The sequence below is a fragment of the Oryza brachyantha genome, chromosome 1 (genome assembly GCF_000231095.2).
Source record: "Oryza brachyantha chromosome 1, ObraRS2, whole genome shotgun sequence".
NCBI classification, from domain to species: Eukaryota; Viridiplantae; Streptophyta; class Magnoliopsida; order Poales; family Poaceae; genus Oryza; species Oryza brachyantha.
In genome coordinates, this window is record NC_023163.2 from 8,041,484 (window position 1) to 8,068,482 (window position 26,999).

Below are 26,999 nucleotides of genomic sequence, written 5' to 3' on the forward strand. Positions count from 1 at the left end.
CACCACCCTGTCGCGTTCGCTTGACTGATTGACTCCAAGTCTCCATCAAGAGCAGGATCGATACACGCCAAGACTTCTCGATCTGAATTTTTACAGACGACCTGTCTACGAAAAATATACCGAGGATACTTGGTCATTTACCATATGTAGGAATCGATTCTTCTATATGGTCGTTTTAGAAGAAAAACGCCTATAAAAAACTGATTTTATAAAAATAACCACTACAGAAAACAGCCCTAGTTTTATAGGTAATCCTTTAATATAATCGTTCGTAACATTGTACATGTAAATTAAAATAGCAAAAGACCATCTAAGTGAGTCTCATCTGGACTAACATTGAGGATGCCCTTACGCTTACATCATTTCGATCTTGCTTATGTCAATGGACCTTATTCATACAGAATAATGTATCATCTGATTTGTGAACTTGTGATAGGTTCTCTCTGTTTTTTATGGACTTTGGTCCAGCAGTGTGATTATTTCTTTCTACGACCCATAGGATCCAAGAGATTGTTTTTTTGGTTGAGGAGAAGCTATCACATGCTCTAGAAATAGCCTCATTTTTTTGTATTCTTTTCGTCAAAATCGATTGCACATTCGAGCCTCTTAATATCATGGTATGCGGAAAGCGATTTTCACCTATGCCGTATCCAGTACTTTTATTTTGGAGATCCAACTTACATCTTTTTTTTTTTTTGGTCTCGGGACCTATGGTTTTCATGAATGGTCACGTGACCCTTTCACTGCTAGCTGGCACTTCAGCCTGCAATTTTTAAGTTGTAGCTCTTTCAAAACACTTTACTCATAAATAAACTCTTAAAAAACTTTAACAAAAAATGGACATTTAGCTTGGCACAATTGTCATTGACGCCATAAATATATCGGCGCCAAAGACGATGATGTCGATAACCTTGGTCTCCGAGACAGCTAAGTCATTGAAATGGAGAAGAACGGCGCCAATGCCTATTTGCAAAAATTTCTAGAAAAAGATCTATATGTAAGAAAATGTAAATCTTTTTTCTTACGGATTAATCTTTTTCTAAAACTTTTTTTGCAAATAGGTCCTCGGCACAACGATATTGGCACAATGGCACCATCATATTCAACGACGGTGCCAAATATTGGCACCATCAAAAAGATCTATTTAAGTAATAAGTTTTTAAGTGCTCTATTTGTAAAATAAATTTTTAAAAAAAACCAAAATGTCAAAATTACAGGCACTTCAACCGTCGACGAAAATAGATTATGGTTGGCTATTTGATTTGTAGTAGTGTGCACTGAGGCTTATGTAGCTAGTGTGGTCGATTTGTATTCCTAGGCCTCCGGATATTCACGCGAACGCCCAAAAATTACTGAAATTAATTCAATATATGTAGGTATATTACATATATATGTGTATGCTTAGCTAGTTTACTTCATTCTCAATCTTCTCTCATGACAAATTGACTCCTCATGACATTGGCAATTATTGAGTAAGTAACTAGCCTAGAAATCCCGTGTCCACTGTCACCAAAATCCGGTGGTATGACCAGTGAACCGCTTGAACCAATGGTCAAAGTGAATTGACCATCGGTCTGGTTTTTGGTACTATGCCACCACCACAAGCACTTGCCCGATAAGTTGCTCATCTATTTCTCTTTGCCACCGATGCTCCTGTCTACGTTAACCGGCCAAGGTCATCAGGGAGTCTGCTTGCGCATCGCCTAATAGGATGTGGTTGGGCCCAAATGTTTTTTTATTATTTTCTTTGTGACTGACATATAGGTCACACTATTTTTATTTATTTATTTGTTATGCTAGGTAAGTGCTACTCCCTTCGTTTCAATCTAAGATGTTTGACTTTTTTTCTTATAATATTTGATCATTTGTCTTATTCGAAAAATTATGGAAACATCATTTATTTTGCTTGTGACTTAATTTATTATCAAAAGAACTTTAAACATGACTTGTCATTTTTATATTTGTACTAAATTTTTAATAAGACGAATAGTCAAGCGTTTGCAACAAAAAAAAGTCAAACATCTTACACTATAAAACAAACGATAGTACTTGACAGTCGCGTCACATAAAAACCAAACTCAACATGCTACATGAATGTCATGTCAGTCAAAACCATCTTCCAAACCACAAACCACCGTGAGAATACATTTGCATTAGTTTTACCAGATGAGAGATACACTGTCCCCGGTTTTGTGGTTAATGGACACGATCAAAACTTGACCGCAACATGAAGGACCCAAAGTGAACTTTTTTTCCCCTTCATGGTTGGCCTCATTACCACCAACCCAGTAGTCAATAATAGGCCGGCCCAACCATTTCGATGGGCCATATTTATGCCTTATCGAAACGAGGCCGCGGCTCGCGTTTCCCTCCGGCTGATATGAGTTTTGGGCCGGGGGAGTTTAACTCGGGCTGGGCCTAGCCCATCCGAGTTGTGGGCTTCACTCGGAGAAGATCCGCGAGATAAATTTCTTACGTTTTGGGCCCCTGCTTGCCCTGTTGCCCCGTCACGAGGGCCCACCCAAAACCATATATATGGGTGGGTTGCAACTCATGCAAGAAGAGTGCATATGCTCGCTCCAAGGAGTCATCCTGTGGGAGTTGACCGGATGTCAGTTAAGAAGCCGGGTACATCTGTCCTGTGCACGCATCATCGTTTGACCTGAGCTGGCAAAAGAATATATGTATTTGATAATTGAGATTGAAATATGTCCTTCTCGCTAATATCTACAGATCACATGGAGATCTCAGATCTGGAGGCAGCAAAATGTAGGAGAAGAGATGCAGCTTAGTCAACATTGATAACAAGATGAATGGGTTTCTAGATACTTCAGAAATTGAAGGGGTGGTTGTTTGGATTTTTAATGAAAAGTTTAAAAGATATATTTACAAATAAAAAAATAGTTTATGAAAAAGCCCCAAAATCAACTTAAGAATTTAAATTTTAACTATAAGCATAAGTGGAAGTAAAATAGATGGGACTCTGGATCAACCATCGAACATTGGCAGACGAGATTTATGAGGTCTCAGAGAGATGCTGGGTGAACTTGTCAGGAAGGAAATGTCTATAGGTGGTTAAGACTAAAATAAATTAGAGAACAGAGATGGGAGAGGTGGAGCATTCTTGCAACAATTAAGCATTGTCTTCAGACTGAAGAATATAGACTTGTCAAGGGAACGTTAGGAGATATTCAGGACCATATAGATGAAACATTTGGGGACGAGTTTGGTGTCTGTTAGCAACAGAAGAATATATTAAATGCAAGACAATTTATTAACCAACATATGACGAATGCTGCTACAGTTGTGCACTGCGTAATTGTTTGCCCTACTTATGCAGACAGGGGGTGATCGTTAAATGACATATACATGTTTTTAACGATCTAAAAGTAAATGTTAAAAAATAAGCTATAATAAAAAACATTAACATTGATTTTAATTTAAGGTTAAAAAATTTTAAATTTTAACCTATGCTTTAGCGGGTAGCAGAAGAGTGTCCTTCACAATATGAGCTCATTTGACTATCAATCTGACATCGGTCCGTATTGGGCCTAAATATGATGAACTGTAGCATTCCTGGGCTGATGGTAAAGTTACTTCTCTGTTCTTAACAGTTGTATAGGTTTGGCTGAAACTATGTTTTTTGTTACGTCATTGGTAGACTAACTTCACTTTCAGTCTCTGTTTTCAGGGTTTCACCGTTCAGTAGAGTAATTATAGCAGTTTGTTGATTCAACATCAAGCTTTTGGATGGACGTGGAGATAAGTTATGTTTATATCCTATGCCAACATAAAAAAGATGACCTGTCATAATATTTTTCCTGTACTTTTCTGTTGGAGACGTGACTAATTTCTCCATACTAAAATTTTCTAAATAATATTCTACTCCTACCTTTAAAATGATGACTATGGTATCGATACGATTCAATTTTTCTGTGCGTCAATTTTTGGAAGAACATGAAGAATATGATATTGGTACCAAAATCTTACTTCCATACGGTATAGTAACTTGGGATTTAGACAGTTGCAGTTATAATAAAAGTTGTAACCGTCCGTGAAAATTAAGAGTTGTAGATAGTATAGCATCAAATACGGAAAACACTTGTTACCTGCGAGAGTACAGAGGAGCGTATATAAAGTTTGAGCAATTTTACCATCCTTGAGTAGGTACCACTATTTTCTATATAAAATATGTAAAACTTGAGAGCAATTTTATAGTTTAATAAAAAGTAACAAAAAAGTATCTCGAGGTACCGGTACCTTGCGGTACCAAATCGTTTCCGATCGTTAGATCTAACAGCGCACATCCTACTCAGCTAGATCCAATGGTAAGAAACGATTTGGTACCTCAAGGTACTTTTGTTGGACCGGAGCAAATCTTAAAATTTGATGTCTCTTGATACCTTAGATACTGGAAGGTATCAAATTTTAAACCTTTTTACCATCCTTAAAAAAATACCTCAAGGTACCATACTTTTTGAGCATTTTTTTCTCCCTTAAAGAGGTACCATGAGATATCATTGTTTTCTACGTAAAATTTGGTACCTTCAAGATGGTAAAATTGTTCTACTTTTTAGTATAAAAAGTGTAGTATCTTAAGATACATTGCATCTTGAGGTACCAAAAATTTATACTAAAATTTTTAATACCTTAAGATACTTTTTAAAAAAGGTAAGAAAAAACCCCTAAATTTTACATAGAAAACAAAGATACCTCGTAGTACCTTCTCCAGTATGGAAAAAATGCTCGTAAAGGTTGAAAGGCCATAAAATTTAATTCCACCGAGGTGATGAAATGTAACTTTTATATTATCAAATTCACTACTTTCTTTGGCCAATACATGGTATTTACAAAGCAGGTGAAGAAGTAGAGGAAAAATAACAATCAGTTCTGCTATACTCTCATAACACTACGTTTCTTTACTATAATGTACTACACTGCAGCTAGTATAATGTCAGCTTCAGCAAAAATCATCTTCAACTAACCTAACATATAAGGACCCTCCCACCCAAGGGGAGAAAATTGAAAAAAAAAACAAAGAAATCCAAATGCACCAATTTATTTCTAGCATTTATCAACTCTTGCAATCCTGAGCTTCTTTACACTGCCCAGGAAGAGTCTGAAAGAACAGTAAACATGAGTTAATTAGTTTGAGTAAGAAGTAAAATGAAATGCAAACTAATGGATGAAATTAAGCGTATATGTCAGGGCGTACTCAAACGGGACGTCCCCAACCATCATCCAGTCTCCGTCCTGGTCCTCATAGGTGAGGACATGGGCAGCCTTCTGGCCAGGAACTTGTTGATGGCACTCCATAACATCAGCATCTAATAATCATGTCAAACATATATGATTACATACAACCCCCGACAGCCATCGCCATGTGTGTATCATGACGAGGAAAGACTGGACCACATGGATTGAATTTAAATTCATATCGATTTCGACGTGACGAACTAGAACTGATCTTGAAGCCAAAGCTTTCTGACATCTTTGGTGGCCTGTCCAGTTGCTAGCAAATTGTACTAGTAGACATCTGTTCATATTTACTATGATGTTCTGATTGCTTAAGAGCATCACCAACAGTTCATCTATCTCATCTTTTATCTTAAAAATAGATGATGAAATGTAAAAATTGAATTTCAATAGAACATCTATCTATTTTTAGATATCATCTATATTTGGAGAGAGACTCTGTATTTAGAGGTTTTCTCTCCATCCTCCTAGAGGATACCATATATGGATGGTCTACTAGAGAACAAAGACATACGGAAAATGAAACTGTTTTAGATGATCATCCAAATAAAGATATGAATGACCAAATTTAGATGGCCTGTTGGGGATTCTCTAATCTATCTATTTTGATCTGATCATTCATAATTTACTAAGTTAATAGTGTAGATATATCAACCCAATATATTCTTCTTTTCTTTTCCTGTTGCTATCTACAGTATTCCAACCCTTTGAAACTTTGTTAATTAAAATACCAATTATGTTTAATTGGTTGGTAGCACACTTACAGGTGATGGGCGTCTTGAACATGTGGCAGAGTTTGACGAGGAGGCCGTCGTACCCATCGAGCAGGAGCAGGTCCAGCTTCCGGCCGATCGGGACGCCCTCCATGTACACCTTCACGAACTGCGTTCGCCGGCGGCGGCCGCCGCCGCCGGCCGACGACGCCTTCTGCAGGGCGCTCCGGAGGAACGGCTTGATCGGCGGCCAGTCGGAGTGCACTTGGTTCCTGCACACGTGCGTGCCGTGCCGTGCCGCGGTCACCGGCCCATTTATGATGAAAGGTCAGTGAATTGATTCACTGATGGAGACGATGGGGTACAAGAGAGAGACCCAATTGGATGGAGTACTGTTTGCGCAATTAAGTTTTTGGTGCACTTATTTCCAAGAAACAGTAATGGCGAACAGGAATCGTGAAGTGGTTGTAAAGACAGGAATGATCAAATAGGTCTTACAGGTTTGGCTCATGTGAGAAACTTGGCTGTAGCTAGACTCTTGATGTATTTGTATTTTGTACTGATCAAGTCCCTTATCAGAAAAATTAAAGCGTACGCTAGAGGCCATTGACATATCAACAGATTGGTTTGTCTGAACTAAAATGCAATAAACAGCGAGGGGGTTCTTTTATGTAGATTGCAGATTTTGGTTGTAATAGCCTAGATAATATGCAGCTATGCACTGTAGAAATTGTGATCCAGTGACCAAGATCTGTTAGAAATTAGATCATAGTAGCTAGATCTGTTTCGCTTATATATGGGAACAGCTTGATGAATCAGTCTTGTATATACGCCAGTTCACAAGAAGTGAAAAACTAAAAACTCAGATCAAGTTATTTATTTGTTTTCCCTTCACCGTAAGGAACTTACATATAAGCTCCAGGCTCCAGCTGCAGACTGCATGCATGAAGCTAGCATGCACGATGGAGTCGTACAAAGAAAAAACAAAACAAGATCGACAGAGTAACATTGAACATCAAGAACTGGATAATCACATATATATGTATGTTCGAATATCGAATGAAGAAAAAAAACTGTGTTTGAATATTGAATGAAAAAGAACTCAAACAAAATCCATCAAAACAACACGGATGATTTTTCAGAACTATCACGAATATGCATATGCATCATGCAGCTGGCTGAATGGTAGCTAGCTAGCTAGGGAGGCAAACCTGAAGCAGGCGTTGCGCCAACAAACTAACCTTGGGGTAGAAGGGATGCTCTCAGGAGCAGCCTGGAGGGAGGAGGAGGACGACGTCGTCGTCGAGATGAGGCTAAGCCCTAGCCGGAGATCGGTGCTGAGGTCCCCCCTCGCCGCCGCCGCCGTCGTCGGCGGCCGGCAAGCCGACGACGTCGTGGAGAGCGCCGGGTGGGTGCTGCTGTCCATGGAGGAGGACGGAGACATGCCGCCGCCCTTGCACTCCGCCATAGCCTGATGATAGCTAGCTCGCTGTGGAGTAGAAATTAATGGCGATCGAGAGAGGGATGGATGGGAGTGGAAACGAGCTTGCCTGCCGAGTTGAGAAAAACAAAACTAGGAAAGAGAGCAGCTAGCTTGTGATGTGTATATATAGCTGGAGGCATGGCATGAGCTAGCGCTCGCTAGAAATGCCAAAAGGTGTTAATTGAACTAAAAATGTGGGCGCGTAGAGCGGCTTAATTAAAGCTATAGAGGAACTGATTAGTTTAATTAACTAAGTTGTTAAAGAGAACGGTGGAACAATTTGGCTTCCTTTCTGCGATTGTTTTTCTTTTTCAATTAACAACAGGCTTGTGCTTGATACTTCTTTTTGCTGTTTTATTTTGGGGTCGATTGTTTGCATTATTCAAAAGTTTTGTATAAATATAAAAATTATAAATTATTCTTAAAATATTTTTAGTAATGAATTAAATCACAATAAAATTATTAAAAATTATTTATTTATTAACAATACAAATGATCAAATATAGACTCAAAAGTTAATGGTATCAAAATAGAAAAAGAGAAAAATTGGAAAGAGTATATATATAGGTAGACCCAATTGGTTAGCACGAACTAGGATATACATATATACTCACTACGAAGTCTTTTTCTTTAGTTAGCAAAATCCAGTTCCACATAGTACATGATTTAGGCGGTTTTTGTTTCTAGAGGCTAAATTTTAGCCCCTAGTCATATCGGATATTTGGACACTTCTTATAAATAGTAAACGTAGTCTATAAATAAAACCCATCTATAATCTTGGACTAATTCGCGAGACGAATCTAATGAGCCTAATTAATCTATGATTAGCCTATGTGATGCTACAGTAAACATTTGCTAATTATGGATTAATTAGACTCAAAAAATTCATCTCGTAGATTAGCTCTCATTTATTTTTTTTATTAATTTATGTTTAATACTTTAAATTACTGTCCAAACATCCGATGTGAAATAGGGCTAAAAAGTTTAGCCCCATCTAAATAACCCTTAGACAACTTATCAGATTCCATTATCACTCTTAAGCTAAGCTAATTAAGCTAGAGCACGTAGTTAGCTGTTTTCCGTGATAGGTTTCTCTAACTGCACTAGACATAACATAAAGCTGCAGTTTAGCATATATTAAAATTAGCAAGTCGACCAAAGTTGGAGCGCAGTACACAATTAGTGTTAAGCATAAACTAATCGATCACACCCCAATAGATTGATCCCCATGACAGCGGACGTGTTTGGTTGGTGTGGGACGCACTCGAGTGCAGCTGATGTGACCACCACCACCACAACCACAACCCAAAATCCCCTGTGTGTGTGAGCCGCTGCCTCTCCCTCCCTCCCTTGTACGCCAAGCTTAAATTAAATTAAATTAGCTTTGCTTGCTTGCTCCTCTTATAATTTAATTAATCGTGGACGCCAAACCAAACAGCCATCAATCATGTGTGCACGCTCGGAATAATGGAGCAACCAACGGTGTACGTTGGTTTGATGGTCCATATGTATACGTGGGGTGATTTTGCCGTATTTGAGAAAATAGCTAATATCAAAATTTACGTTTAAAATTTTGATACTCCAAGACATAAAGGGGTGATTGTCTGACTTTTTCACGGTATATTTATGAATAAAAAATAATTTATAAATAAAATTTCTATATACGTATTATCAACGATTTAAAAGGTAGGTCGAAAAATAAACTTCGGTGAAAACCACAAAAATCAACTCAAAATTTAAGGTGAAAAATTTAAATTTTAGATTATAAACATAAGCAGAAAAGTAAATATAGGGTTAAAATTAAAGATACTAAAATTTTTACTAGAAAATATCGTATCTCCCGTTACTTTTTATGGGATAGTAAAATTGCTCATATATCTATCTGATCAAAGATCGATCGGACCGTCCCTATCGTGATCGACGGTGTGCATGAAATTGTGGTATGATGCAGTTAGAAAGAAATAGGTGTAATAGCTTTACTATCTTTATCATAAATATTCGATGTTCTGATAAACTTTGGTTAAAATTTTATATATACATCAATTTTATGGTTGAATATCGTGAAATTCAATAACTTTATGATATTATCAGAGCACCGTAGAAAGAAAATCTGTCGTATACATTTTATTGAACCAAGTGTTTGAAAATAAATTTGTCATTTGTCACTGTTTTAAAATTTCGATAAAATTTAATTTATTTGAGATGCTATTCTCTTTGTCTCAAAATAGTGGTCTTTGAAGGATTAAAAAAATACTTCGAAAAAGTTGTGACTTAAGAGTAATAATTACCTCATTAGTCATCCCCAGTTCAAAATTATTCCCATTATATCACCTATCCTCCCACCGTGCCATACATTATTTAATAAAAAAATAAACCGACTATTTCTTCCCAAACTTTATTATCTACCCATCTAGGACCAAGAACTACATGTCTTAAAATAATCCTAGTGCTAAAATACATATTTAATTTTATCTCCGTTTTATATTGTAAGACTTTCTAGTATTGTCTAATTTAATTAATTGATGAATATATATGAATACTTTAGTATTCATATGAATTTAGGTAAAACTTAAAAATTATGAAACGGACGGAGTGGAGTAAATGTTGATGGGCGGAGGGAGGGAGTACGCAGTAGGCAGGTTGTGGTCGTGGTTGGTCGGTCGTAAAGAGGAGACCATCTAATCCTAAGCGGGCGGGCGGGCGGGCGTGGGGTGAGGGGAAGCGACGGACGGACGGGGACGTGGGTTTGACACCGGGGCAACGGCTTGCCGCGGCAGGGGGACACAGGCAGGCGACACGGCAGGGGACAAGCCCGTGCTCGCTGAAAGCGATCTCCTTGTTGCATCACACCGACGACCCAGTCCAGCCCAAGCCCAAACCCAAACCCAAACCCAAACCCAGGCTAGCAGCCACGGATCTGATCTGATCATCGTGAATTCCTCCTCCTCTTTTCCTCGTCATCTCCTCGCACACGCTGAGAGGGCAGGAGTCTCCTCTTCCACTGATTAACTAATTATTAGCTGTAAAACACTTAAAAATATATATAACTTTTTAAGTAAGTTTATTATAAAATCATTTTAGAAGGTTATATAGTTTTGCCGTTCGGAAAATACATTGGTTGAGTGAACCTGGACCGAAAAACGGAGATCAGTTAAGTTTAGGCAGCGTTTAGTTGCTAAAATATTTTGGCAAAAACATCACATCGAACATTTGACCGGATGTCAGAACGGGTTTTCGGAAACGAATGAAGAAACAAATTTCAGGTCCCGCCTGAAAACCATGAGACGAATCTTTTGAGTCTAATTAATCCGTCATTAGCGCATGTTGGTTACTGTGCATTTATGGCTAATCATGTCCTAATTAGGCTCAAAAGATTTGTCTCACGATTTTTCCCATAACTGTGTAATTAGTTTTAATATTCATGTATATTTAATGGTTCATTTAGATGTCTAAATATTCGATGTGATGTTTTTGAAAAAAGTTTTTGGGAACTAAGGGGTTGTTTAGATGGGGCTAAAAAGTTTAGCCCCATTTCACATCGGATGTTTGACACTAATTTGAAGTATTAAACATAGACTAATAAAAAAACTAATTTCATAAATGAGTGGTAATCCGCGAGACGAGTTTTTTTTAAGACTAATTAATCTATAATTAGAGCATGTTTACTATAGCATCACATAGACTAATCATAGATTAATTAGGCTCAATAGATTCGTCTTGCGAATTAGTCTAAGATTATGAGTGGGTTTTATTAATAGTCTACGTTTACTATTTATAATAAGTGTCCAAACATTTGATAAGACAAGGGGCTAAAGTTTAGCCCTTGTCCCAAACACCCCCTAAACATGGTGGCTGTTTGGATCCAGGGACTTTTTTAGTCCCTTGTCACATCGGATGTTTGACATTAATTAAGAGTATTAAATATAAACTGATGACAAAACTAATTGCATAAATAAAGGTTATTTCATTAGACAAAATTTTTAAGCCTAATTAATCCACGATTAGCAAATGTTTACTGTAGCATTACATTCACTAATCATGAACTAATTAGGCTTAATAAATTCGTCTCGTGAAATAGTTCAGAGTATGAGATGAGTTTTATTAATAATCTATATTTAGTATTTGTAATTAATGACGAAATATTCGATATGATAGAGACTTAAAAAAAAGTTTTGGAAGAATTAAACACCCCATGGCCTTAGAGATGATGTGCAAGCCCGTCACCTCAGGCTGATCGAGATGAGGAGCTTGCGTTGCTCGATCGGGTTGTACGTCTTTCGCGAGTCGGCGGTCACATCGGCGTGGGGGCCGTGGTCGTTTTCTCGTCGAATATATGTCCAGTTTTGCCAGCCAAATTGCCGCCTCGTGACCGCGACGCACTAACTTGCCAGCCAGCCTCGTCTTTTTCTACGCCCGTTTCGCACGAGCTACTGACCTAGGACCTTGCTAGTAATATATAGCAGCCAGTCAGCGACAACGCCGTCGGCCAGGCCCCGGAAGACGTGACGAATCCAGAACAAAAAATTATCGAAGATCTAATAAATTCTAATTATTTAATTTTTATACTTATACACTAATTAATATGATATAACTTAGTAAGAATTAGATAATTTACTTGGGGTCCTGAACATAGGTTCACCACTACATACATGCGTGGCACCATTATTAATATTACAGTTAAGAGAGGATAAATGTAATTAATTAAGGATGAACACAGTTCGGTTCACGAGTAATTCGTGACTATAGAACTAAGTTAAAAAAAATAGCCATAGATTAATTATCTGTGAACCGACGCGTGTCTATCCCTAAACGCAACGCAAGCAACCACTCATTGTGCAAATTAAATCCATGATATCAACTGGAGGGAGTACGTATATATACAAACGCACAACTAGCTAGTGACCTATGCGTATAAATTATTTCGCGGTGTATATAGTATCTATCCACATGTACTAGTATATAACTCCAACTTGTCGACGTGGTTAGTTTGGTGTTGGGTGAAAAGGCAGCAGGCTCTTCCAGATTAACAAGGGACGACGGCGACAAAAGCGAGATCGACCACTTCCACCAGCGCTTTACCAATAAGCTTCCTGCCTAGTTAATTAGCTTAGTACCTTCCTTTTTCTTGTTCTCCATTTCCCTGCAGCAAGACACACATAAAAGGCACTCACCTAGATAGCTTCCTGTTTGCTTCCACTATTATTAGGACAGCTACCTTCTCTGTTTCCTCTTCCCTGCTGTACGCTGGTCACGGCATTCACAGTGCACGATATCCTAACCGAGTGGTCCACGTAAGACTAGCCGCTTTTAGGATATACATTCTACGCACGCACGCGTAAGATAAATGATCAAACATATATAAAAAAATTAGTAAAAAAATTAGTGACATTAAACATTTCAGGTACGTACGTAGATGCAATTCCAGACACACACCAGCTGCTGCCTCTGCTGCAGGCAACGATGATGGTACGTAGCAGCAGTGAAGTGCACTGTGCACCGCTGCCAGAGTATACGCAGTCTCTGTTGCATATAACTGTTGCTGTTATTGCCGATGTGTAGTACTACGCCGATGCAAGTAGCTAGAGCTAGGCAGCAGGGCTAACTACGAATTAAAATAAGTGAGCGTACTGATGAGGTATTAGTGGATTGATCACTACCTAACTAACAAATACCATTCGCTAATTTCTTTACTTTTGCGCGCGGCTAATTGAGCCTATATATGGAACAGAGAAAACGGACAATATACCACTCAATTCGCGTGGCTTCGATGAAATACCACTCCTACAATAAAACAGGATAAAATGTCATTCCATACGCTGTTAGCTGGATATTTTGCTACTCCAATTAGTTTAAAGCATTTTATTTACTATTTTATTGTTTTCTTCTCTCTATCATACGCGAAATGACGTTATTGCCCTTAGGCAAATCACCAGATCGCTGTGTGCATGCAAGCTTGTGCTCTGCCCGTGCGTTCTTTCCACGAAATTAACAGATCGCTATGGTGTTCTCTTGGACAAGTGAGTGCACCGAAATATAAGCAGAAAAAATAAGCAGCAAACATATAATTTGATAGCTTAAGTTTGGATTGCATTCACCCAAAGTTTGAATTCATAGCACACCAAAAACAAGAGCAGCGCCGGGGTGGCGACCGCCGTTCCAGCGACGAGCCGATCTGTTCTCTTGCTTGAGGGAGAGAGCACGATGGGAGATATGGTGATTTGCCTCAGGGGCAATAACGTCATTTTGCATATGATAGAGAGAAGAAAACAATAAAATAGTAAATAAAATAGTTTAAACTAGTTAGAGTGGCAAAATATCTGACTAACAGCGCGTATGGAGTGACATTTGGTAAAATATCCGACTAACAACGTATGGAGTGATATTTTATCCGATTTTATTGTAGGAGTGGTATTTTATCGAAGCCACACGAACTGAGTGACATATTATCCGTTTTCTTATATAGTTCAAATATATGAACAATGGATTGATCAGTACCTACACCGAACCTTCTTCTCTGCATTTTCTCCTCCCCCATGATCAGATTCTTGCTAGGTTTCGGATTCATACACCGGCCGGGCAATCAATTCAACAAGCAACCAAAATTAAAAGTCTCGTCCAGCCTTGTGGGTTCACGTGCAAAGTTTGAGGCATTGTCCACAACAAAGTCAATCTCTATCTAGCTATATCCGTTCTATTTTATATTAGGCCACGTTTTTTTCTCATGCTAATAAGTCCTATTTTATCGTTTATGCTTATATTAATAAACCAAATAATATTTTAAAACTTAAATTTGGAGATGATGTTGGGATTTTTAATCTGTCGTGATTTTTTTTAGATTGCTAAGAACACATATAAAAGTTTTACCTATAAATTATTTTTTAATTATTAATAAGTTATTTTGCTAATGCTTATGAAAAGCAAAAGGGCGAGGCTATCAACTTTTACAGATGAATCTGGGCACCTAAATTCATTCACATTTTCTTATAGAGGGATTACTAATTTGACATTATTCAGTGGGCTCCTACGTAATAAAAAAGTTAGCTTTTGATTAGTAAATTATCATGATCGTACATCATATTAATATTTTTTATTAAAATAAAATATGTCATTATTGTAAATACTTTCGACTCTTTATTGTTAGTTTATAAAAGTTAGCAAATTCTTAAATTCGAAATTAATAAATATAATGTTATACCCATCTTCGGCTTCAATTTTGTCTTTTATTAAGTTAATTTTGATATTCAAAACTAACAATTAGCAACTGCAATTATATGGACTCTTATTTTAACCTTAAGCCTCTACAATTTAGAAAATATCCCACCTATTTGACATCTATTTAGAATATGTGAAATTTTACCGTGCTTGCAACATTTGAAAATTACATCGTAAATATAATGAATTTACACAACAATTACACTTCGAAAAAAAAAAGTTTACCTGTGTGTTCGATAAAAAAAAAGCGTGGTACCAAAATATTTATATTATCTATAAGGCCTTGTTTAGTTTACAAAACATCACATTAAGTTTTTGGACACACATTTAAAGTATTAAACGTAGTCTAATTAAAAAAAATTTAGATTATGTCTGGAAACCATGAGACGTATCTTTTGAGTCTAATTAATCTGTCATTAGGACATATTGGTTACTGTAGCACTTATGACTAATCACGTCTTAATTAGGTTCAAAAGATTCGTCTCACGATTTTCCCCATAACTCTATCTATGTATATTTAATGCTTCATCTAAAGATTTGATATGATATTTTTGAGAAAAGTTTTTTGGACTAAACAAGGGCTAATATCAATACGAGCAAGCCGTGCAACACACCACCTGTAGGCGATGAATCAATTAATGGAGGGGACACAATTAAGAGGAGGTTGATCGAGGTGACGGCTATTAATCAGACAAACTGTTCTCATTAAGGTTTCCTGGAGAAGCTGCCGATGGATGGAGGAAGCAGACAAGGGAGGGGAACCATAAAAGCAGGGAGGAAGAGAGAGAGCCAGGCAGCCCGATGCCCCCCCTACGTACCTTTAGTGCGAGTGAAGATTGCGATCGAGTGAGCGCGAGCAGGCAGAAGCAAAAGCAAAAAACTACTCGTCCAGCTCCTCCTGCCTAGCTCAGCTGCAGATCGTGTGTCGATCGATCTCTGCTTCTGCTGCAGACTGCTTGCATTTGCATGCGCATATGGCCGCCTTTCTTCAGACAAGCGGCGCATTGTTTTATAGCCGGGCCACCAACTTTTAGCAGGCACACACGAGACACATATACCGGCTTGCCTCGTTTCAGAGCGAGCTCTCGTCAGGGTTCAGGGATAGTATACACCAAAGTAGTACAGTGCAACACAGATATTTATAAAGAAACAGGCAAAGAGCACACGAAAAGATATATCTAACTGTGCAGTCTGTGCTGTTGTATATGTGTATGCTTCAGTTTCGTAATTCTATCGCTTTAGGTCGCAGCATAGTTAAAATTTTAGAACTTTAATTATTAGTAATTGTTAGAATATTAAGTTTAAAAACATAAGATAAGATAAGTCATAGAGAATACTTTAACAAAAATAACCATTTTCTTATTTTATAGGTATAATTTAATAAAAAAATCAGACTATATTGATATCTAAAACAATAAGAGTAACTCCCTCCGTTCTAAAATTTGACCATTATAGACCTGAGCACGATGATTAAGAAATTTGGTATGAGTAATTAAAGAAAATGTAGGTAAGAAAATTAATTAGTCAAAGTGATTTTTGTAGAGAAGGGTATTTTTTACCCGGCCTCTATGTCCAACCAAATATATGCAGTCATTTTTTTTAATTTAGGAACTTAGCCCAAATATGTGACTTGGCCCCTCAAATACACGATATGAAATTCATGCATCTTTGGAGATTTGAATTCATGACCTTGATACTACTCAAGTCACTATAACCACTAAGCTATATAAATACCTTTATTTTAATACGGACGAGTAACAAGAGATTACTCTACTTTACGTGTGCTGCAGAAATTAAGAATTTTTTTTTTTGACAACAACGGGACACAAAAGAACACTGTCTTGCAAGCAGCAATCTCCTTTTACAGTTTTCTAGAGCGTAGTTGGGCAGAGGCGCGGAGGCAGATGGAGACAGTAGCGCGACATCGCTTACGTCCCTCTGCTTCATTCCTTCCCAGTTGGGTCGGTCGGTCGCCTGCTCTCGCCTCGGCTCGTCGCCCGCTGATCTTCGTTCGCATCATCACACATCACGTTTTTTTCGTACCCTGCGAAAAACAAATGTGGCTGGCTCATCTTGTCAAACCTCCTCCGGCCCTCTCTTTTCCGCGGCGCACGTTTGTCCGGAACTAATCAACTTTGCGACTTTTCGAGCTAACTCATAACTGAACGTTGAAAAAAACATATATAAAGAATCTCTTTTACCATAGTGATGGAGTCTATAGGGATGCATGAGTATGTTTTAAATATTGGTTTTCATAATTATATACGCATGGGCATATTATTAATCTGATCCCATTGAACATTTGATTGTATTACCTCCATCCCTATATATTTGACATCGTTGATTTTTTAATAAATATTTTACTATTTGTCTTATTTAATTTTTTGTCAAATATGTATATATATAAGTATATTTAAAAAAAATAAAATGATATAAAAATAATTAATAATTATATAAATTTTTTAAATAAGACAAATAATCCAACATATATAAAAAAAGTTAACGACGTTAAATATTTAGAAAAGGAGAAAGTAACCTTATAGAACGAGGCATAGCTCGCTCATCAACCACCGTCCTCTTTCTCTTTCTCCACACGCCAGCATGCCCCACTACCGTCACCTGGTTCCTGATGTGTGTGTGTGTGTTATTTTTAGAACTGTTGCGGTCAAGGAGAACAGCAGCATGGTGGTGGGAGGCGCTGGTCATGTGTGGAGTGTGGATGTTTGGGTTGGCTCAAACTAGATGGTCTCGTTTGGAGAAAACACCAACAAGATTGTGATTTTTTTTAAAAAAATAATATTATTTAAATAGAAAATCGTAAATATAGGAGTTGTATATCAGAAATTGCAAAAATATGGATCTATCGAATTGGGCCGAGTCGACAGGGTATCTCTTGGCATCTATCTGTTCGACAGGGAGCCTATCGACATGACCTAGATCAACAAGTACCTCCACTTTCTAATAGATTTAGCCAAAAGAGAGTCTGTCGAACTGGGAGAGTTCGATAGCGTCACATGTCTGACGAGAAGGGGCCTGTTGATCTAAGGGAGTTCGACCGTGCCCACAAATTTGTCACGGAGGGGACCTATCGAATTTGGGGAGTTCGACGAGGCCCGCACCAATGTAGCATAGTCCCATAGGGGCTTGTTGTTCATCCTTTGTTCAACCAGGGCCCTATGTACCACACAAAGTTTGACATTGCCCTATTTACATAATTTACTTCCCTACGTATTTTTATATTTTTCATTTAAAATAGTATTATTTTAAAAAAAATTATAGATTGCTATGTTTTTATCCCCATCTTTTCGCTTGTGCTTATATTTATAAGCCAAAAATTTAAATTTTCAGCCTTAAATTTGGAATAGATTTTAGGGTTTTTTAGTCGTAGTTTATTTTTCAACCTTATCTTTTAGATTGGTAAAATACATATATAAATATTTTATTCACAAATTATTTTTTTATTTGTAATATGTTGTTCACCCCTTTGTAATTTTGTATTGCAATGGATCTTTTCAAATTCCATGCATTGTCTTATTTGAATGTTTTATTAAGTAATTTTCTCATGTTTAACCGGTCGATTTATCTTATAGAAGTGTGAGTTATGTTCCTTGCATGTTTCCTTAAGTATTTCGAGGTACTGCAGTTTATAAATTGAAATTGTTTCTTTTTTTACCTTTTGAAAAATGTCCCCCAATCTTTTGGCTTTGGATTATACTTATAACCCAAGATTTAAATTTTCAATATTAAATTAAGAATTGATTTTGAGATTTTTTTTCACCGAAGTTTATATTTCAGCTTTGGCTTTTAGATCGTCATAAACACGTATATAAAAGTTTCATTCGTAAATTATTTTTCTTTTGTAAATATGTTGTTTGGTCTTTTCTTTTTAAAAAATACTAAAGATGACCCCACGTAACTTCTTCACTGTTTTTGGTGAATGTTTCATTTTTATCAACTAAAACAGTTTGACCGTCCGATGATTTAACTCGGATCAAACGTCAATTGCGTAGCACTTGTCCTAAATATAATTTTATTGATAGTACAACATAGGGTCGCCTGCTCTTTATGTGAAGAGCAAGCTTGCTTGCACATCTAAGCTAAGCTAAGCATCCATGTTTCACGTAACGCTGCTCCCTGCCCTCTCGGAATCCCCTACATACGCAGGGATCTAGAGTCCCCTAGCAAATGGTCAGAAGATGAATCAATATTTATGTGATTTGAGTGTGTGTTTTCATGTACTACTCCACACTGGACTAAGAGTAGCATGTACCATCGGACGTAATTAACAAAGAATTCAACATTTCAATTACTTAATTAGAGGCTTTAGAGGGCAAATCCACCTAACAGTGCCATGTCATCTACCTGAATGAAGAGCTCGAAGATGAACTGGTACACAATGATCAAGCAAGTTAACATTTTAGCAGCTACATATGCGACACGTACTGGACTAGCCAACTTACTCATGTACACAGTAATCCATCCGTTCTAAATATAATTATTTCCAGGCTTTAAATACTATATCAAAATATGACTAATTCTGTCATTATTTACAATACTACGTTTCATACATGTTTCATCTATTACTTTTCATCTAAACTTTTTCATATTTTATCCCCACATACCCTCTCTCACATCCATTCATTCCTTAGGATAATATATGGCTTGTTCACACCAGCCTGTGCTAAGGAGTCTAATTGGCACACATAAAATGAAAAAAAACATTAGCACGAAATTAACTAATTAACTTTTGCAGACTTGAAAAATGAATTAATCTGATTTTTTAATATTTTTATGTTTTTTATAAAAATATACAATTTAATAGTTTGGAAAACATGCGTAAAAAAATGAAAAAATTTGCCTCGGATGTCAGTTGAGAACGTGTCATAGTTTTTTCTTCTTAACCTTAATTCCTAATGAACAATCTTAAATAATTATAGTATTTTGGAACGTTGCATTGAGCTGCGTGCACAACAAAAGATGTAACATCACTCTGAGGACCCCTACCTAGCTGCTCCTCATGTAGTACTAGTACCAAACAATTCACAAACACCTTGTCCTCCATGAACTCTAGCTCCTCCATGCATGATGTGCAGCAAAAGGCAGCAAAAGCTGTCTCCTTCCTGCCAAACTTGTTTCAACTCCATGCATGCATGCATGCATGGCTGGCTAGTTAGCTGCTGACAGAGCTCTGAAGAATTCAGTCGTCCAGGACCAATCAGCTGGAGAAACAAAAGGCTAAAAAGTTACAACTGGCTTGCATAAACTTGCAATGTTGGATCCATGCGAGAGTGAATGAACCCTAGCTAATAATGATTGTGCTCCATGGTCGTCAGTCTGTTCACCGGCCGGCCTGCAGCTAGGAACAGGGAGATGATCATGCAGACGGAGATGCAGAATTGCAGATCGATGCAGTCAAAGTCGTAGGAAAGTTAAACCGGGGAGTTTAATTGGGTGATCAGCGAAAGGAGGCAGCAAAGGGAGGCAGGGATCCATCATCCTCGGTGACCTGCTTCAGTTTCTTGTGCATCAAATCCCTCGATCGGCTGCATTCATTGCTGCTGCCTTTGACAATGTGTGTGCAGTTTACAGGCATTTCAGCATTTGGCTTCTTGACTCGAGGAAGGTGTGTTCAGTTGTCCCAATGGTATATTAATAATTGTCTCTGTCCTCATTAACTCATTTAATAGTGTGTTACATAAACAAAATAATAATATGACAACGTAATTAATGAAGAAAAGAGGAAAAAAACTTAGAAATGGTTTTCTCGTGAAGAAACCAAATCCTCTTTCACCCAATGCATCAAAAAATTATGAATTCATCTTTAGAGAGAAATCACTACTTTCTAGAGGGTATGTGTCGTGCTCACCATTGGTGGAATAATATAGAGTTAGAATAAAAAAAGAAAAAACAATTATTACTCAAAGATACTTTTATTATAAAAAATAATTTCTATAGATGATTTCTTTTACTACGACAATCTTATCAGTTTCTTTTATTAGTACTGTCCTGATCGTGGCAGGAGTAGTTATGGTTCATAAGTGATCACAGCTGGCACATGCATGTGTTTGTGACGTACTCTTTCCATCCCCAAATACATTAACTTTAATATTAAACATATTCTAAAATATACAAACTATATATCTATTTTTTTTCAACCAATTACAAATTTTCACTTTAAAGTTTCTATATATCTCTTCTCAATCAATCACTATCTCTCTAATTTTCCTAATTTATTAAGACATATATCGAGCTTTAAAACTTCGTATATTTTAGGATGAGTAGAGTAGTATATTTTGCAAGCATGATGATGGGCTGATGGCATCCTTCAAGTTCAAGCCAAAGGTGTGGTAGTCATTAATTATTTCATGGTACTAGTTCTTCCTAGGATCGTGTTATCTCAAATTAAGAGCACTGCCTGGTACTGTCCTTGAAATATAAAATTGAGTACTTGTACTTCGATTTGTATAGTTGTTTTAAAAAAAATGGCTATGAGGAATAGCTTCGCTAGTTTACAGTAATCTAGATGGTCAAATACTGTATCAAAACAGGCGCACCCTTTTTATTTTCTCGCAAAAACCACACTGAACAGATTGCTGCATTCTCTTGTTTCAAAAAAAAAAAAAAGAAAAGAAAAGATTGCTGCATTCTGATGTGTTCCCACTACGGCCGTGTTCGGCTCACGACATCTTAACCCCTGGTTCCCTTATTTGCCGCACCTATGAGTCTTGAAATGGTGTATTTCTTACGAAAATTTTTATAAAAAAATTATTTTAAAAATCATATTAATCTATTTTTTATTTTATTTATAATTAATAATTAGTTAATCATATACTAATTTACTAATTTATTAATATGTTTTCCACGTCGGATAACTAATCCTCATCCCACTCACAACCGAATGAGTATTAGAACAACCCCAATGGTATATTAACGATGGTTTCTATCTTTATTAAATAGCTTGACACAAAATTAAAATGATGTCATCATAACTTAATTAATGAAGAAAGAGAGGAAAAAACTTACAAATAGTTTCCACCCAATACACCAAAAACTATAAATTCGTTATTGAGGAGAAACCACTAATTTCTATATGATATATGTCACGCTCATCATTAATGAAAAAATATAGAGTTAGGAGAAAGAGAAAAAATAATTATTACTTGAAGACACCTCTACTATGAATGATGGTTTTTAAAGATGATTTCTTATACTATGATAACCGTATTAGTTTCTTCCATTAGGACTATCCTTGTAACTAAATTTTCTGACGACTGAGACGTGTTTTTGCTCTCAGGCCTCAGCTCATGTAGGGAACAAAAAATGTCACATACAAAAAACTTTCCATTTTTTCATTGCTTTTGCAGGACAATATGGCATTGGTTTATTGGTATTAGCACTTACAGGATCATGATACATAAATGGCTGCACAAATTGAATAGGTGAAATCTGAAACGATTATTCTGAACTGCATGCGAGTGGAACATTGTCCTACATTTCTAATTTCTAGCTAATTAAGATCAGGGAAAAAGATGTAAAAATTAAATACATTATGAGAAAAGAAGAACACATAATGTCCATGTAATTCTGCAGCTTCTAGCCTCAACTCATCTATGCGCCAAAATGAGCATGACCCTCTGATCACTTGTAGGCGTACTTGGTCAGGTATTCAGATATTTGTGAGGCACTCTCATATGCACCCTCAACACACCGGCCCAGGGCAACTCCTGCTACGTAGTTCCCTCCTAGGAACAATCCATCATAACCACCTCTGCCCAGGGCAGATTTTGCAGCCTCAAGATGATCAAGATGTCCAATGAGGAATTGCGGTATGGCGCGTGGCCAAACCCTGACGCCAAGGACCAAAGGGTCTACTGCTCTAGGATTTATCAACATCTTCCTGAGGTCACGGTCAACTGCTTCTACCAGCTCACTTTCAGTCTGCAAACATGACGGGATCACTAGAAATGCAGTAGAAGGCAACTAAAAATATAGGCTATCGGCGTTTTAAAATGCAGTCAAATGGTCTGCAAACATGTAGTAGCAAATTTATTATGCAGCCTAACAGCAGCTGGAGATGCCAAACAGTATCATATGGTCACAAAATATCATAAGGATCAAAAATCAACTTGACAGCGATACCTTGGAAACAATCCCTGTATTTGTAGAACCTCCTATATAGTTCAGCAGTAACACCCTTCCAGCTGGAGCACGGTTTGGAAAGAGTGATGAGCTATATATTGTTCCTACAAAAGAATACAACAAACTTGTAAAATATAACCAAAATTAATCCCAAGATAAATGCAAACTAGACAGGAAATATTAGTTCTTTTATACTCCCCTCCAAAAATGCAGCTATTTCTACCACTTAAGCTGTCTTAAAATGAAGCTATTTCTCCATAGACTCCCTCTCAACCAATCACAACTCTTTTCTATTTAATTTATTCACCTACATTCTCTTCTCAACCAATCACAACCTCTATTCAATCATTCTCACCTACTTTCTTAATTTCGGCCTGGTTCTTTCCTAGATTAACTAACCCAGATTCCCTCGTTTTTCGCGTATACGCTTTCCAAACTGCTAAACAGTATGTATTTTGCGAAAATTTTATATAAGAAAGTTGATTTCAAAAATCACATCAATCCACTTTTTAAGTTTTTTATAACTAATAATTAATTATATACTAATATGTTGCTATGTTTTCCGTGCCGGTTATACAACCCACAAAAGAAGAACAATAAAAGGCTAAATTCCTATAAATACCTAAAGTCTCAACTCCCTGACTACGCGGATGCAGCTGACCAAAACCCTGGAGCTCTCCATCAATTAAGCATTCTTTTCTAATTGCTTCTTTTGGATATGAAACAGTTACAGCAGCAACTGGTGGATAATAGAATCTTGACAGAGCATCTGCTGCATCACTCTGTGGAAAGGGGAAACAAGTTCAATGAACAAATATGGAAGTATGTTTAAAATTAACAGTGAAAGACATTAAAAACTTAGTGTAACTATTGGTCACTGAGGAAATTTTCATATGGTAAGTTACCATGCTCAAGACATTTAACAGTACGTACCAACAAACTTACTTAAAAGGCAAAACCTACTGTTAGATTCGTGAATCAGTTGACCTTCAGTTTCACAAAGTCTTTTTACAATATTCAAACCGGAGGGAGCCAACTTCTATGACAATACTAATCGATAAGAATCAAAAAGTGATTTCCAACAAGAATTATCAACCATGTGGTATCCCCCCAGAAGATAATAATTAGCTGCTAAGATGCCAGTCAAATCAAACAAAATGATGTTTAGCAAGTCTGTTAACAGGTTGTGTGGTATATTGCCAGTGGATATGTTGACAAGTGACAACAGCATATCACGAAGAATCAATACCTTAAGAAGTGCAATTGCTACTTCCTGTCTACCAATAAATGAATTAAGGACCCCAAGAAGACAAGAGTGCTCCAGTGTATTTTTAAGGACAACTTAGTTAATAAAATTCTATAACTTACTGAGAGTGGCCGCAAGATATCACTAGCAACGTATGATGGAATGGTCATGACAACAGTTTTAGCTTGCACTGAGACCACCCCTTCTGGTGTTTCATACACTAATACATATCCCTGGTTGTCTGACTTTGTAATGCTTGTTAGCTTCCATGAAAGTTTGACTTTGTTACCCAACCTGAAAATGGAGGAAATGCAGAGCAACACATGGTTAAGCTAAACCTAGCAGCATGATCATTAGTAGTTGATGCTAAGGTGTATGAATTGTCCTGCAAAGCACGCATTTGAATCAACCCTAGCATGGTCGATGAATTGTCCCTCAAAGAAAGCATATGAACTAACCCTCAAACATGATCTATGAATTGTCCCTCCGAATACCTTTTTGTACACCTATATTGTGGACAGCCAGCAGGATGAAAAAGGATAAGCACGGTGTCAAAAATGTGTTTTTGTAGGAAATGATTGAAACATCTATCCATATGCTTCATATGCCAACCCAGTGATGCAAGTGCAACAATTAATTTAGCAAGAGATAGCAATTAATCTACCTAGATTGTTGTCCAATGACCAATGTACATCTATCACCTCATGTCTATAATTAACTAACTGGTATATTACAAAGACAATGATAACAAACCTAGATGTAATAGCATCCGGGAGCATAGTAAGACCCTTCCTGAAAGATGCAACTGTCTGCCCCTTTGGCGTTGGAAGGCGGCTAAAAATGGTGAATACGTATTAGTACAACAGAACAGCTAAAAATCCAACAAATAAGCAAAATTTTCACTCACGGATCCCTTGGCGGTTTGGGATTTTTCCCCCTCTCCTGAATCGTTTTGATGGTTCCACCAATAATGCTACCTCCAGTCTCCTCCAGCCTCCACACCTTCCCAAATGCAACCTTCATACTGAGCTTTGAAGGATCACCAGCATACACACCTAGATAGCAAAATTATCGCATTCGTGTCCGAATAATCGAAACCAGATAGCTTGAACAAAACAGCAATTGCGCGCTACGATGAACACCTGAGCAGAAAGGCTCAATGAGGCGCTCAAACACCTCCGCCCCGAGGTTGCGGCGCACAAAGTCCTCCACCGACTCCTCCCGACCCTGAAACCTTCGCCGGAAACGCTCAGCCCCATTGTTAACCACCTAGGAACAAGAATGCGGAACGGGGGGAGAGCACAAACTGGAGGCGGCGGCCGAATGCCGAGCGCGCCAAGGCCGGCCCTGAGCTTTCCCGGGATGCTCATGAGGTCGAAGAACGGCAGGTCGCCGGGCTTGGACGGCACCGGCCTTAGCTTCCCCTCCCACAGCACGAACCGCGGCGCGTTGGGGTCACCGAACACGAGGTCGTCCTTGAGCCCGCTGTCCACCTGCGCGCCCAACCCCATCCATCCACCCGCTCACATGTCGCCGCGCTCGCGCGCGAGAGGAAGAAGAAGATGAAGGGAGCAAAAAGAAGGCGGCGTACGTACGGCCATGGTGAGGACGGGGTCGGAGGGCTGGAAGCTGTTGGGCCCTTCCTCCCAGAGGTACCCTTCCCCGGCCCGCTCGACGGTGGTGATGTTGCCCCCCGGGCGGGCGCGGGCCTCCGTCACGAGCACGTCGCCGACGCCGTGCCTGGTGGCCAGCGCCTGCGCGGTGCAGAGCCCGCTGATGCCCCCGCCCACCACCACGCAGTCCGCGGCCAGCCCCCGCGCCGCCGCGGGGGCCTCCGCCGCGTCGCTGGCAACGGCGCGCCGCACGTGGCCTCGGCCACGCCTGGTCCTCGCGGAGGAGAGCGCATTGCGGGAGCGGATCGGCGGAGCGGGTGTGGCTGCGGCTGCTGCTGCGGCGGCCATCTCCCCGTCGCCTCGGGTGCGGAGCGGCGGCGGTGGAGGAGGAGTGGATGCGATACGGGTGTGCCTCCCGCGCGGCGTGCGTTGGTTGGTTGGATGATGGATTCGGAATGGCCCACCGGAATGGGAATCGCATTCCCGTGGGCGCTGCAGTTTTCTTGATGTGGGCCGGCCTTATTGCCCACTTGGGCTTTTGGAATGGGCCTTTGAGGACTTTCAGTCCATCATCGTCGGCCTTTTTCCGGGTTGGGCCATCATAACATCTGTGTATTGCTCCATGATTATCTATAAATAAAAATATAGGACTCGGTATGATTTTTTATTCGACGTTCGTTAACTTTTTAATTTATATTTGATCATCGTATTATTTAAAAATTTATAAACATATAAAATTTAAGTCATGCTTAATGTTTGTAGTAATAAAAATTAAATCATAATTATTAAAATAGCTAATAATTACATAATTTCTTTAACAAAATTAATGGTTAAACATAGACTTAAAAATAAACGATGTGAAATAAAAAAGTAATTATAAGTTGTACTTATTATTTTTATTATGCATTCCAATCTTATCTATCCCCTCGTGATTGACGCTGTGAATGTCTCTCCTTTCCCCATTTTCATGCTAATTTATATGTTCCATCGTATATATTTTAACTCTTGACATTGTTAATTATACCTTAAATTTTCTATATTTCAATATTTTTTAAAATAAGATAAAATTAAATATGTGCCAAAAAAATTAATAACGTCATCCCGTAAAATATAAAGAGAGTGTATCTCAGAGTAAATCACCCTATCTCTTCGTTTCCTTTTCAAAACCAAATTTTTTAACTTTGTAATAGTCAATTTTATTGTTTATATTATTATACACATATAAAAAATTAGATAATATTCCATCTTCAAACTTCATTGCTACACGAACACAACCAACTTAGCCACCCTTTCCCATTGCTTTCACAGATTTTACCCACACAATTTCCTTCGCAAAC

The 26,999-nt window shown here is 38.1% G+C and overlaps 2 protein-coding genes across 2 annotated transcripts; both read right to left on the reverse strand.

The window, feature by feature from the left end:
- Positions 1–4,965: 4,965 nt before the first annotated feature.
- Positions 4,966–7,526, reverse strand: LOC102717011 (auxin-responsive protein IAA4-like). Its single transcript, XM_015837043.2, has 4 exons — positions 7,211–7,526; positions 6,021–6,241; positions 5,216–5,327; positions 4,966–5,119 (listed from the first exon to the last, which is right to left on the reverse strand). The coding sequence occupies exons 1-4, from the start codon at positions 7,435–7,437 to the stop codon at positions 5,065–5,067; spliced, it is 615 nt and encodes a 204-aa protein (XP_015692529.2). The 5' UTR covers positions 7,438–7,526; the 3' UTR covers positions 4,966–5,064.
- Positions 7,527–21,993: 14,467 nt separating this feature from the next.
- On the reverse strand, positions 21,994–26,078 carry LOC102717290 (protoporphyrinogen oxidase, chloroplastic). Its single transcript, XM_006644016.3, has 9 exons — positions 25,645–26,078; positions 25,357–25,542; positions 25,192–25,276; positions 24,957–25,104; positions 24,803–24,883; positions 24,172–24,343; positions 23,426–23,585; positions 22,804–22,907; positions 21,994–22,602 (listed from the first exon to the last, which is right to left on the reverse strand). Exons 1-9 carry the CDS (start codon positions 26,008–26,010, stop codon positions 22,303–22,305), a joined length of 1,602 nt encoding a protein of 533 aa, XP_006644079.2. The 5' UTR covers positions 26,011–26,078; the 3' UTR covers positions 21,994–22,302.
- Between the last annotated feature and the right edge of the window lie 921 nt (positions 26,079–26,999).

What these genes read in the sequence shown, in the direction of transcription:
- LOC102717011 (XM_015837043.2), bottom strand. Translation starts at nt 7,437, where the DNA reads ATGGCGGAGTGCAAGGGCGGCGGCATGTCTCCGTCCTCCTCCATGGAC. An exon ending in AGCATCCCTTCTACCCCAAG is followed by an intron (nt 6,242 to 7,210) that starts GTTAGTTTGTTG and finishes GCACGTGTGCAG; the next exon opens with GAACCAAGTGCACTCCGACT. An exon ending in GTTCAAGACGCCCATCACCT is followed by an intron (nt 5,328 to 6,020) that starts GTAAGTGTGCTA and finishes CATGATTATTAG; the next exon opens with ATGCTGATGTTATGGAGTGC.
- LOC102717290 (XM_006644016.3), bottom strand. Translation starts at nt 26,010, where the DNA reads ATGGCCGCCGCAGCAGCAGCCGCAGCCACACCCGCTCCGCCGATCCGC. An exon ending in GCATTCGGCCGCCGCCTCCA is followed by an intron (nt 25,277 to 25,356) that starts GTTTGTGCTCTC and finishes CGAAGGTTTCAG; the next exon opens with GGTCGGGAGGAGTCGGTGGA. An exon ending in CATTGAGCCTTTCTGCTCAG is followed by an intron (nt 25,105 to 25,191) that starts GTGTTCATCGTA and finishes TTTGCTATCTAG; the next exon opens with GTGTGTATGCTGGTGATCCT.